Consider the following 14,591-nt stretch of genomic DNA (forward strand, 5'->3'; position numbering starts at 1 on the left):
TGTGTCTGCACCTGGATACATCACTCTCAGATCAAGCACGTCATGGGACAAGCTTAGTGTTAGGAACAGCTGGAGCCACTCTTGAGGCCGTAGGCACAGCAATGGCCGATGTCAACTCTAAAACTTAGGATGTCTAATAACCCAGTATTTATTTGCATTAGAAAATTCTACTGTGGGACTGGAAAGATGGCTCAGTGGTCAAGAGCACTGACGGCTCTTCCTAAGGTCCTGAGTTCGAGTCCCAGAAAATACATGGTGGCTCATAACCATCTGTAATGAGACATCTGACTCCCTCTTCTGGTGTGCCTGAAGACAGCTACATATAACAATAAATAAATCTTTGGGCTAGAACAAGTGGGGCTAGAGCAAACAGAGGTCCTGAGTTCAATTCCCAGCAACCAAATGAAGGCTCACAACCATCTGTACAGCTACAGTGTACTCATATATACATAAAATAAATAAATAAATCTTTAAAAAAAAGAAAAAGAAAATTATATTGCACACTTAAAAGAACAGGTCTGCCACTACACGTGCCTGAGGTAGTCCTACAGCATGACAGGGAGTTTGATATGCTTTACACAGAGCAAGGAGGTTACGGTAGGACTTCAGGGGAAAGTTGTTGTTCCTATGTAAACCATTCAGAAACCATTAGGGATAACTTGTCTGTGCTCTGGAAAAGCCACACAGAACGGGTGAAGGCCCTAAATGGAAAAACAAAATAACAAGCCACCCCACCTCCAGTGGTTCCCATTCTCGGGCTCTTCCTGACTAGTAATTCTGTCAGCTGTCACACACAGGGCCCACGGTGATCTTGCTCCTGTGCCTTGCCATTGCCCCCTGCATTATAAATGCTGTAACCAGATACATAAGCTCACCATTAGGAGCTCTTAAGCTGATGCTGATTAGGTCCCAATGTGAACAGGTACCCACCACAGAGTCTGGCTAACTTTACATTTGGAAGTTTAAGATCTCTTCACTTAAGAGGACTATAAAGGGAAATTAGACTTCCAAACCTTAAGGGCTGTCAGGAGTTACTTTTTCACTGCTGTTTCTGCTTCTGGAAACAAAAGCTTGTTTTGCATGAGAGGACCTGCAGCTTTCAGGAGAACAAATTGTAACTTTTGTTCTTTGCCTTTATAAACCCTTGACTGAGGTGGGTAGCCACTGCCTTGGGGAATTCCAGTCAGGCATGGAGACCTGACACCGGCATATGAATAAAAGCATCTCTGTTCTAATTTATTCATGGTCAGACTAGTGAATCTCTAAATGACCTCAGACCCATAACAACTCATACTTTGTTCGATGGTGGCCTCTGTACCTGGGGTGAGCAGATGCTGTTGTGTGTTACATCTTCCCAGGAAAAGTTTTGTCACATAACACATGGCCTCGTGACTAGCATGCACTCATGAATCGCACGGACTCACGTATTGCAGGGATTCACTTATCACATGCACTCATGCACTGCATAAGCTCATAGACACCACTGGCTTCTTCTCACAGTGTGTTGTGGTGTGCTGTTGTTGACAGTGTGTTGTGATGTGCTGTTGTTGACAGTGTGTTGTGGTGTGCTGTTGTTGACAGTGTGTTGTGGTGTGCTGTTGTTGACAGTGTGTTGTGGTGTGCTGTTGTTGAAAGAGCGTTCAGGAAGAGCGTGACGTGACGTCTTCAGAGTACACAGTGTAACAACTACTAGCTTCTGAGACTATGCATCGTGCTACTCTTTCATATAATCCTCACAAAGGAACCGTGTCAGCCATGCTCTCATTAGCATCAGTTTTCAGGGGAAAGACCTCAGAGAGGGTCCCAAAGCACCGCCCTTCCCAAGGATGTAGTTCCTACTGACTTTCATAATCGGTTCCAGAAAGTCCTGTCTCACCAAAACAGTTAATGTTCCCTTCAGACTTTATGTTTCCACAGACTACAAATATATCAAGGGCAATGTCAAAATAATTATAAGTTCAATACTTATTTTCCCTGGGAAAAATAAGCCTGCCGGAAACTCATCCTTTTCTAATTTACATACTAACTTTAGCTTGTATCTACTTACAGACATGGTTACATAATCGCTGATGTTTGCCTTAGTCTGAGAAGGAAGTAAGCAAGGCAATCAAATGAAAAGAGGAAATGTATTCTAATTACGAGAGAACTGATATCCCAGGCAGCAATGCTAAACACACAGGAAAACAAGCAGCGTTTGTGTGTTGCTAATGAGAAGGCACTAGTTACGGCATGCATGCGGTAATCATTTCACTTTGAAGATCTGTAGGTGAGTTTTACATACACATTAATCAGGTAAGTTGCTCTACAAACTTTTGTGCATATAATGAAGTTGACCTGTCAGCATTAAAATAATGAGCTTTAGCAGTGTGTTAAATTGGCAAATTTAGCAAAAAGCCAACTTTAGACAGGGTTCTTTGCTCTACAGCACTGGTTCTCAAACTTTAAGCAACAATAATAATAATATTAAAATTTAAGCGGTACATAAAAATGCAGATTTTAAGCTACAGAAATTTTAGGTCTACAGCATGCACTGATTCTGAACAAATAACAAGTCATCTTTCTTCAGATGATTCTGGTTTAGAAAGAAGTAAAATGCCTATTTCTTCACAAATAACAGAACATTACAGAGAATACATAACTCAGAGGATGCTCTGAAAGGATTTAAGTCACTATGTTCTAACATAATTCATGCAGCCAAACTAAATTCCTTAAGGAATGAAGGCTCACATCTGACAGCTAATTAAATATATTTTATTCCCTAAGAAGTGAATAGTAGACCAAGGTAAAAACCCACCTAATGGTCACAATTTAACTGCATATAAACCTCTGATGGCTTCTTTTAAATTTTCAATGATTAACAAAGCATCAATTTCTTAAATAGGAGAACTGAATTAAAGCACTGCTTATTTTTTACATCAACTACTTTATTTTTCTTGCCTTTTTTTTCTTTTAGAGATAGAGTCTATGTGGCTTAGTAATCAGATACATTTCTAATTACTAATCTCCCTACACCTGGGGCTGCAGGCAAGTATCATCACTTACACTTCAGAAATAAATGCATACTATTCAGGTATCATTAAAAAGTTTCCAAAGAAAGGTACTGACTGACTCAGCAACATGTTTCAAATTAATGCTAATACAGTGGAACTCAGACCTTGTTTGTTAGTGGAAGCTGAGCTTCTAGTGGAGAGGAGATTGGACATTCCCACTAAATACACAAGTAAAGACACCGGCAAACTCAGCCTCCTAAGCTAAGCAACCCAACAGAGCCTATACTTAGTGAGCAGAGAGCTGTGCTAACGCGGAAACTCATTCTTCAGACTGGGCTTGACTTTAGATGACCACCAAACGCTTCCTAGAAGTAACCTGCAATAGATTTTGTTTTGATTGGGATAATGTCACCATCATATTTACTTTCTTAACTATTTTCCATAATCTTTCAAAGTATATATAGATATAATGGAAAACATGTAAAAGTCACAGAATCAAGACAAAATTCATCTAAAATCTAGCAGAAAGGCCAATCAATAGCAACACAATCCTAAAAAATCATAGAATGCATGCTACTTTCATCATAGTTCATACTATACTACTGTTTGTTTGTTTTGTTTTTTGAGACAAGATTTCTCTGTGTAACAGAGTCCTGGCTGTCCTGGACTGGCTTTGTAGACCAGGCTAGTCTTGAACTCATAGACCTCTGCCTGCTTCTGCCTCAACAGTGCTGGGATTAAAGGTGTTTGCCACCATGTCCAGCTTGTTATATTACTCTTATATGAATTACATTCAGTAAGTAACATAAATTTTATTCATTAGCAACCTACATTTAAAAGTTAATTAATTAAACATTAATAATAAAACTGGGCTGTAAGGATATAACCTTGCATTTTTAATATAATTCTTCCAGGTCACATAAAAGAAAAGATAAAGCAAATGATTCTACGCTTGATGCTAAAGTTCCCTCTACAGTTTTCAATCAAGAAAATAAATGTAAGTCACAAAAACTGAACCAAAAAAGGGCAAAGGAAGTCCTGAGTCTGCTTCCCAGCACCCAGATAGAGACGCACAACTACGTGTAACCCAGTGCCAGGGACCCCTACACTCTTTGCTGGTCTCTGCCCACACTGCAGACATGAGATGCACTTACATACGTGTAGGCAAAACACTCATACACATAAAATCAAGATGGTAGACAGCATGTTTGTTTTACATCCTAATACACCGACAAAACAGAAAGTACCAAAATCTTTAAAAAAGAAATCAGCCCTAAAAAGATGAATCGTAACCCCATGACTAGCTCCATCCTGCTGTGTCAAGGAGAACCCTGAGCAATGCAATATATACATAAATAAAGAGATACAAGGGGCATACTTATTCCAAAGACAGAAACGGGAAAGCATCAGGAATCATGAAAGGGGAGACAGAGGAGCTGATAACAATCGGGAGCCCAAAGGCTAGGCAAAGAAACGTGGGTAACAGCCTGCAGTTCCAACCCTGGCTTTCTGGATATGAGGAGCCAAAGCCAAAAGCTTATGGTAAGCTGGGCATTCTAGGGTAAACCAGCAGTGCTGGCCGCAGAACGAGCCCACAGCTCTCACATGCCCTAACCCCAAGACTCACACATTTGACAGCCACAGCAAGGCAGGCTGGCACTGGAAAAGAAATCCATTTTGTCCCCTGTATCTTGGGAGTGCTCCAGCCACTCACTACCTTGAGAGGGGTACTGTTGAGACGGAGCTAGGTGAGGGAGGGATGAGTGTGATCTAAACACGTGACCTACATACATGCATCACTATGTCATATGAAACCCGTTATTTTCAACCATTTGGGGCAGCTCCTCACAACAGAAGTGGGATCTGGCGGAGGGAATACTGGGTTGCTTTGTTGCTGTTGCTTTTCATTTCAAACAAAGGAGATGGTTGGGAGTACTTCTTAGGTTCCCCGTGAACCTGCACTCAGCTGTATCCTACACAACGGGATGATGTGCAAGCCTGAGTCATCTAGGAAGCAGGAACCTCTATGGAGAGAATGCCTCCATCAGACTGGGCCCTATGCAAGGCTATAGGGCATTTTTCTTACTGAGTGACTGGTCTGTGGGGGTCCAGCCCACTGGGGGCGCCATCAGGTGGTTCCACAGGGTATAAGAAAAGCAGCTGCACAAACCACAAGAAGCAAGCCTGTACGCGGTGTTCCTCCATGGCTCTGCTTCAGTTTCTGCCTTTGGGGTCCTGCCTGACATCCCCTCATGATGGGTTGTAATCCTATCCCAGTGGCTTTGGTTGTGCCATTTATCACAGCAGTAGAAATCAAACTGGGATACAGCATTGATAAGTTTCATCCTATTTTCATAAAAACTCCATTTCTAAAATATTAACCTTGCTATACTGAATAAGAGCGTTCCCCCAGCCACTGTCCTCTGCAGTCAAGTGAAAAGCCCAGCATTCCAGTCAATCCTCGGTCAAATGTCCTTACTATGTCCTTAGCATGTACGTTTCATCAGGGGAAGCTGAAGGTGTGGATGCTCTAAGTATGTGCTGATCTGAGCAGTGTTCCTGTTGTGCTTTTAATCTCTTGTCTAAAAAATTATCAAAAGCCAGGTGGTGATGCACACCATTAATCACAACACTCAGGAGGTGGAGGCAGCTGGATCTCTGAGTTTGAGGCTAGCCTGGTCTACAGCAAGTTCCAGGAAAGACAGGTTACACAGAGACCAAGCCTCAAAAAACCAAAATGAATGAATGAATGAATATAAAAAAAGCATCTAATAGTTCCTTAGACTTTGCAAACTAGAAAAGGTTATATTGACCTTCACACAGGCTCCTTTTAAAGTTTATTTCTACTGTTAATTTGAGGGGTCTGCTTTGCTTTTAATAGAAAATTATAGTTATTTTAGTTAAAAAGTACAATGAATTAAAATCTCAATCAACTTCAGTTAGTTCTTTATCAAATGACTTATAATTATTTGATAATAAGTAGACATATGAAAATTAAAAGATTGTTTTAAACAAGGAAGCATCCAAAAACTAAATTGTAAAATGTACTTTAGAAAGTAAACTTACAATTTTTGAAATTGTTTATTACTTACAGGCAAATGGGTAAACACTTGAAAGATGCTCCTCAGAAAATTAATAAGATCCATTAAATAACCACTTGCTCTCCCATCCGACTCAGCCATGGTCCAGTCATAATCAGCCAGCTGAACAAATTCATCAATTTTTTGATTGAGTTTGGTATATATTTCTCCTTCTGCTGCATGTCGAGCATCCTGAGAGAGGATAAAACACCAGCAGTAAGAAACAATAACAGAAGCAAGTGTCCTTAAATTTTTAAATTTTACTTGAAATTTTTCATTGGTTTAACATGATAATCATTTATTCAAAATGCAGGAAAGGTGTAGTTTTTTCTGGGTGCCGCAAAGCTGACCTGACTAGCTGTCCCGTCAGCCTTCCCTTCTGCTCTTACTAACGGGCCTTTAAGAGACATGTCTTAGTTTCCCTTCCTGTGCCTGTGACAAAATGCCCTGACCAAAGCAACCTAAGGGAGAATGGGTTTATTCTGGCTCACAAAGCAAGGATATAGTTAGTTAGCTCATCATGGTGGGGAAGCCGCAAAGGCTGGAGATGGCCACATCTCATCCACAGAGAAAGCACACACACGATGCCTAACCCTGCTCAGCAAGCTTTCTACTCCTATATAATCTCAGATCCAGCCAGACAAATGTGCCACCCACAGCTCCGTCCTTCCTCAATTGCACAGACAAGATGACACCCCCAAAGCATGCCCAGTGCTCCATCTCCCAGATGATCCTGGATTCTGTGCAGCTGACAATACTGACCATCATGCTTGTCCTCCTCGCAGCTTATGAGAATGACCCTTATAAAGAACAAAGGCCAGAAAGCAGAGGTTGCTGAGAATGCAGGGAGCACACAGATTCACTAAGGGAACGTAAGCTGGACTATCACTGAGAAAACGGAATAGAGTTGTCGTTCTGTGCCCCCGGAGAATGGGTTTCAGAATCGTCCTCCTATTATAAGTACTAAATGCAGGTCCTTTATAAAGTGGTATAGCATTTGCTTATAACTTATATACATTCTCCTGTATACTCTGTCATCTCTATAGTAATTATAATATATAACGCAATGTAAATGCATGCAAATAAACTCCAGCCACATTTTCAGAGATATCTTTATTTGACCTAAGCGAGGGAGGGCTTCTCCAGTGCAAAAGTGCCTTTCTCTGTGTAGAGTCAAAACATTTAGGACTTTTTTTTTTTTTAATGAAAAGGATACCTGCAGTGATAGATTATAATTGTGTCCCATAAATGGATAACCAAAAATGGAAAAGAAAATCCTGGAAAACAATATGCCCAGGGGCATCTTTTTAAAACTCTAATTTATGCTGGGTTCGGTGGCCCACATTTTTAATTCCAGTACTCAAGAGGCAGATCTGTGTGAGTTCGATGGCAGCCTGGTCTATACAGTGAGTTCCAGGTCGGCCAAGGATACATAGTGAGATCCTGTCTGAAGAAAACACAACAAAAACAATCAAACACAAGCACACCAGGAGAAACCTCTGACATACTCTTGGGAAACTGGAAGGCTGTATGTATGTCTTGGCCAGTGTGCATGCTCAGAAAGGCTTCAGAGGGTCTAAGCTCTTACCTATGACTAACCCTGAAGCAGGAAATGAAAGCTAAAGCAGAACTGTCTCCATATCTAAGGCAGGCCACAGCACACAGACAGAATCTCTTGCAAAAGACGGAGTTTAACCAGTCTAGGCTTTCTGGGAAATCTGTGTCTAACAGTTAGCTGACTATTAAGCTAAGCAAGTAGACTCCAATGGCCATACAAAGAAAACAGACTTACAAATCCAGTCCAGGAAAAAAAAAAAATGAAAGCAATAAAGTAGCAATGGGAAGAAGAACAAACCCAGGATGAGTGAGATACTGATTTCTAACGTTGCACATTACATCGTTTTAAATGTCTGCTTATCAACAAAAGCAATGCAACAGATAGAAAACTGTGCTTCCCCCTCCCCCAGAAGAAAAAGTAATCATTAGAAGAATCTTTGAGGAAGCCCAGAGACAAGACAAGGCTTACAAGACAAAACAATAAACTATTCGAAATGTGTCCAAAGAACAAAGGAAGCCTTAAAAATGTGGTTTAAAAAAATGAAGAAATTACCTCAGTAAGCAGAAAATATAAATAATCAAATTACTAAAATGTATTAAGCATGGTGGGAAAGACTCGTTAGAAAGGCTCAGTAGCAGATGGAGGAAATCGGTGATGAGCACTGTACAGCAACTAGACCTGCACAAACCTGCAGAACACTCCACTCAACAACAGCTGGCCACATATCACATCCTGAAAATATAAGAAGACAACTTAAAGGCCAAACACAGCTTTCACAGCTGTGGCCAGTTCTCAGGAACAGAGAAAGGCACCCGTAAGGCTTCCATAAGGGTCAAGTGCAGATGAACTGTTTAAAGATACAACCCTAGATGCACGAAGCTCTCTGACATCCTCTGAGAAGGTTCTCTGTGCAGTAGACAGCATTTAACTCAAAAACTCACAACGTAGGTAAGAGCTGAGTCTGGGGAGTCTCCAGCAATAAAGGGGCATCTGTCTCACACCCCTCTCCCACAAGGCTCAGGATCACCTGGGAAGAAGGGGCAGACAGATTTAAGAACAGAGGTTGGGAGACGATGGCTCAAAACACAAACGGAACAGTACCCACCAAGATGAAAGCTTCACTAAGGAAGAAAGTTTTCATCTGTCTTGCTCACTAACATTGCCTCGTGCACCTAGAACAGTACCTGGCACAGTGCTCGATAGACAAGCAGTTGGAAAACCGTATACTAGAGAGATCTGTAATGCAGTTCGTATACAAAAGTGCCACAAAGAGGTGGGAGGTGGGAGGTGGGGCGGGACCCTCTAGAAAGTCCCAGAGGCCTGGGAGGTGAGAAACCTTAGCCAAAAGTCCAACAGTGGGGACAGGGAACTCGGATGAGTCCACCTCCAGTAGATAGACAGGGCCTCAAGTGAAGGGATGGGGTTACTAACCCACAGTCAAACTTCCTGACGCAGAACTGTTTCGGTCTAAAAGAACTGCAGGAACAAAAATGGAGAAGAGACTGAAGGAAAGGAGATCCAGTAACTGGCGCAACTTGGGATCTGTCTCATAGGGGTAGCGGCCCCAAGGCCTGACACTATTACTGCTGCTATGATGTGCTTACAGACCGGAGCCTAGCATGGCTGTCCTCCGAGGGGCCCTACCAGGAGCTAAGGCAGACAGAGACAACTTACACCCAACCTGGACTGAAGTCAGGGACCCCTATGGTTGAATTAGGAGAAGGACTGAGGAAGCTGAAGGGGAAAGCGATCCCATAGGAAGAACAGCAGTCTCAACTAACCTGGACCCCTGGGAGCTCCCAGAGACTGAGCCACCAACCAGGCAGCATACATGGGCTGGTCCCCTGGCAGATATATAGCAGAGGACTGCCTGATCTGGCTTCTGTGGGAGAAGCTGTGCCTAATCCTGGAGAGACTTGAGGCCCCAGGGAAGGGGGAGACCTCAGGCAGGGGGAGAAGAGGGGGCACACACTCTTGGAGGCAAGAGGGAGGAGGAATGGGATGAGGAACTATATTTGGGGGGACTGGGAGGTGGGGCAATGGCTGGAATGTAAATAAGTACAATAATTAAAAAAGAAAAGAGCCATAGAATGAGTAAGTATAAACAAATAAGTATAGACCACATGTACAGTTAAAAGAGACCCCTGTGGGCCAGAACCATGCTTCACAGACCTTGAGCTCCTGGTGATATGGAAACAGGGGCCAGTGAAGAAGCACTGAAAGACCAGCTGCTGCCCCAGAGAAGCACTACAGAGTAACACAGTACCTCAGACAGCAGTGGCTTAACATGAGAATATTACTAAGTCCCCAGCGCACTTGGTCAGAGGACAGAGGGATGACCTTGCTCTAGAATGTCAGAGCTGTGCTGGGACATCTTTCACTCAGTCCCTGGCATCTGAGGTGGGTGAGCTCTCCACGTGCCTTGGCTTCTTCATGGTGTAACTAGGTTCCCCCACACCCTTGCCCGCTTGTTTTTTGGGGGTCCACATTTCAACTCTGTGCTCCAGGCTGGCTCAATCTCAAGCTCTCCCTCCTGGGATTAGGGGCTGGCACCTGCACACCGTGCTGGGGACTGGCCTTTTAACGGCAGCACAAGGCTGCCTGAGATGAGGTGGGAGGCCCCTGCTTTTCTGTCCTGTCAGAGTCTTACACTCTCTCCACTGTGCTCTTGATTCTTACTGTAAGCAAGCACAGTTCTGCCAAGCTCAGGAGATGCCAAACTTCCTCTACTGCCCCATGAGAGCACTGCCAAGAAATCAGTCTTCATTTAAAAAGGTGCCATCCCTGAAGATGAGCAAGATCACTCAGTAGCTAATGATGCTGTGTAAGATAGTTAATATATCACTGGATCAAGCTTTCTAAATTACACAATTTAACTCACTGACATCATTTGCAATTGAGCAATTACAAAATAACATTCTGGAAAGGAGCATTAGTAATTGGACAGAGGAGCCTTGTTTATTATGTATCAGCCATAACAGTAACACACACTCCTTTTTAACTTTTCTTGCTGTATCAGGGAGAGGCAGGCTGTCATATGCTTGTGACTCACAGAACTACACCATAGCACACCTTAACGATACGACCTGGAAGTCGCTTTTTCAGAGCAACATAAAAATGTTTATCAGTTTGCATTCTGCCCCAGTGTTCACCATCAGTCCCTTCTTTCATGTCTCATTACCTTGAGATTGGACCTCAGCAGATGAACACATCACAGAGTCATCCGGAACCACGGAGACCAGCACTGCCAGAGCACAGCCTGGAGCTAGCGCTCAGGACCTCACTAGCCTGCCACTCACCGAGCACGGGAACTCAGGAGACCTTATCCCTGCTTTCTACTCCATCCTCTACACACACTCACACCCCTGCCCGTGAGGTCCTTGCTTTCGGGACCTGCCCCTGATGCAGGTGAGAAGGGAAAGGGAGAAGTGCAGCCAAGTTCCCTTATCCTTGACTGGAAGAGACCAGTGATCTGCCACTAAGCAGTAACGCCGTCCGCAAAAGCTTCAAATCCAGTTCGAAGAGGCGCCTCCAAACGAAAATTTTTATTTAAAAAAAAAAAAAATGCTATTCTGGGGCTGGAGAGATGGCTCAGCAGTTAAGAGCATTGACTGTTCTTCCAGAGGACCTGAGTTCAATTCCCATTACAGGTGGCTCACAGCCATCTGTAATGGGATCCGATGCCCTCTTCCGCTTAGCCTAAAATCAGCTACAGTGTACTCATACAAAAAAAACAAAAACAAAAAAATGTATATATGTGTATATATATATATATATATATATATACACACATATATATATATGCTATTCCTTTTTTGTTGTTGTTGTTTGTTTGTTTTTTGAGATAGGGTTTTTCTGTGTAGCCCTGGCTGTTCTGGAACTCACTTTGTAGACCAGGCTGGCCTCGAACTCAGAAATCCGCCTGCCTCTGCCTCCTGAGTGCTGGGATTAAAGGTGTGTGCCACCACTGTCCAGCTCTGCTACTCTTTTAAGAGTCTACTTTAAATCCAGTTTTTAAATTAATGCTGTTTCCCTTTTAAAAAAAAAAAACTTGTAGTTTTATAACAATAAACCAAAGCAGGTTATTAGTTCACATTCTCTTAAAAATTTTTAAATTTGAGATGATTAAAATATCCACCAAAAGTTAAAGAACTAAATACCTAGACATTTTGAAGCTATGAAGAAAAAAAAATAAGTTTTAATCTGAAGGCAGAAAATACATGAAAATAAATCGCTTGCATCCTACTCAAATGAAGTAATGAAGTGTGGTGTCTGGGCTGGGCACAGGGATGCTGCGCACCTTGATGCCAGCACTAGGGCACACACAGCAAGCTGCCAGGGCTACACAGTGAGACCCTGTCTCACATACCAACAGCGTGTGCTTTCTGGACTTAGGGTTCAGAGAAGCGGTGACCAGGATCACTCTAGTTGTTTATTTCACTTCGATTTGGGGACAAGAACTAAGGAAAACTGAAGCACAGAGTATAACAGCTCACTACTCTGTCTCTGCTGCCAGCAAGAACTCTGGTGACACTGAGAAACCCTGCTTCTCCTACACTAAGTTAAAACAAACTTTTCTCACAACTTCTTTTAAATGAAGGGAAAAGCATATTTGAAGATGTTTGTTAACGCCTTCCGCAGAGTGTAATAGCAAGCTGAGTGCTCCGGGTAAAAACTCCTTGACTGCTGGGGAGGGAAGTACAAGGAACAGGAAAGACAACATTTGAACAGACGTCTCTAAGCACCAGGGGCTCTCAGCATTTTATAATCCAGACAAGTGAACAACTGCGAAGTACATGTGCCCCTGACCCAGCATGAAATGACACACTATTATATACTCTTCATTAAAATGTAAAGATTCAGCTTATAAAATAATAAGTTCCTCCTTTGCTTGTTAAAGAAACAGTGCCCTCTAGGGGCAGAAACGTAACTAGCATAACATACTGATCTCTACTTCAATGTAAAAAAAAAAAAAGCTCTCCTTCCATTCATTATCAGAGCTTCGCAACCAAAGACGTGAAACAGACCGACCTGAGGAACGGTTTAACGTACATAGGTTCCCGCACCTCCCGGACGGTAAGCACATGTGCTCTGAATAAAAGCTAAACGGTAACAGCTAAACACTGTTAGTAACCAGCTGTGACTCTCTGCACTGCCTAGTGTTCCTTCTTTAGCTCACAAGTATGTTTTGGACAACAGTCCTGGCTCCGACCACAGCTACCGGCTGGGCTGGGCTGCCCTAGAGCTATAGCTCCAAGGATGGCTCCTGAGGTTAAGCTGACTAGTAATTCCCGTTGCCCGCAGAGGATCTGGATCAGTCGGGGTGTGTGTTTGGAGCAGTGGCCAGGTGACCCCTCTAGTAGCAGGGGAGAGTCTAGAGTGGACACTTGGTCACCATGGAGAATGTAGAGATGAAGCCAAACTTGCGCAGATCACAGGTAACAGAGGAAGAGATTCTGGGTCCTTGAGGACTGTCTCGCCCCCACAGGCAGCTGAAGTCTGCCCAATCCTTGGACGTTTCTGTCACAATGAGCAAAAATGTTTCCCATCGTTTTAGTTTTTCTGTCGCTTTTTTTAGAATGGGCCTTGATTTGTTGCCTAAATTAGTCAATAACTGCTGGGCTGAAATGATCCTCCTGCCTCAGCATCCAGCACAGTCAGGACCACAGGTACAGTTAGCACACCCAGACTCGTTACTGTTTAAGAAAGCTTGAGTTGTTTTTCTTGTCTTTTTTTTTTTTTCCTTCTGCTCGGGTCACTAACACAAGTATCTTATTTGAAACACTTTATGAACACTCATTGACCAAAAAAAAAAAAAAAAAGGTTACATTAATTTTAATCATTGAGAACAATGGTTCTCTACCTTTCTAATGCCATGCCCCTTAAATACAGCTCCTCATACTGTGGTGACCCCCAGCCATAAAACTATTGTGTTGCTGCTTCATAGCTGTAGTTTTACTACTGCCATGAATTACCGGTAAGGTAAATACCTGATGCGCAGGCTATCAGATACGTGAGCCCAAAGGGACCCACAGGTTGAGAACCACTGGTTTAGCACAAAGGAGCAAAGCGAGGGTAAAGATGAAAGCGCCATAGCGCGTGCCCCCATTGCTAGTTTTTACGTTGACTCAAGAAACAATACACCATAGACCATTTGATCCGATTCTGAACTTTCTAGTTGGAATTCCAGGGCATACAGCAGCCAATTGATTATCGGATGGCACCACTGAGGCTCAAGACAGAGGGAAGCAGAGGAAGACTGCACAACACATCCCGATGTCAGTCATGAGGAAAGTGACAGTGGGACGGGCAGAGAGAGAGGGGCCACTTCAAAGTCATGCATTTTACTGGTCAGTCAGAGCGACAAGATTATGCTCCTTTCCTTAGTTAGTATATATAACGTAATCATTAAAAAGGGACAGACCGGGGCTGGTGAGATGGCTCAGTGGGTAAGAGCACCCGACTGCTCTTCCGAAGGTCCAGAGTTCAAATCCCAGCAACCACATGGTGGCTCACAACCATCCGTAATGAGATCTGACGCCCTCTTCTGGTGTGTCTGAAGACAGCTACAGTGTACTTACATATAATAATAAATAAATAAATCTTAAAAAAAAAAAAAAAAGGGACAGACCTCAAATACTTAAAACATTTTGAACAATGCAATAAATCATCTGGAAATCGTGTATTTTATTTTTAATTTTAATTTTTTATTTGTTTATTGGTCTGTTGTGTTTGTTTGTTTGTTTTTGAGACAGGGTTTCCCTATATAGCCCTAGGTGCCCTGGAACTAGCTCCTCAGACCAGGCTGGCCTTGAACTCAGAGATCAGCCTGCCTCTGCCTCCCAAGTGCCGGGATCAAAGGCATTCATTTTAAACGCTAGGATGTTGCTTCTAATTGATCCCAGGCATGGGGACCTGAGTTCAAGTCCCCAGAATCCAGCAGAGTGGGTGCCACAGCATACA

At 43.0% G+C, this 14,591-nt stretch overlaps 1 protein-coding gene across 1 annotated transcript in view; it reads right to left on the minus strand.

Moving 5' to 3' along the window:
* The window catches only part of Exoc6 (exocyst complex component 6), a 135,502-nt gene that overhangs the window by 69,177 nt on the left and 51,734 nt on the right, over nt 1-14,591 (minus strand). Inside the window, exon 18 of the mRNA XM_021151208.3 lies at nt 6,083-6,262. Coding sequence (XP_021006867.1) covers nt 6,083-6,262 — 180 coding nt within the window. The remainder of the gene's footprint in view (nt 1-6,082; nt 6,263-14,591) is intronic.

This window comes from Mus caroli, unplaced genomic scaffold (assembly GCF_978045245.1).
Source record: "Mus caroli unplaced genomic scaffold, Mus_caroli_1 scaffold_20, whole genome shotgun sequence".
NCBI lineage: Eukaryota > Metazoa > Chordata > Mammalia > Rodentia > Muridae > Mus > Mus caroli.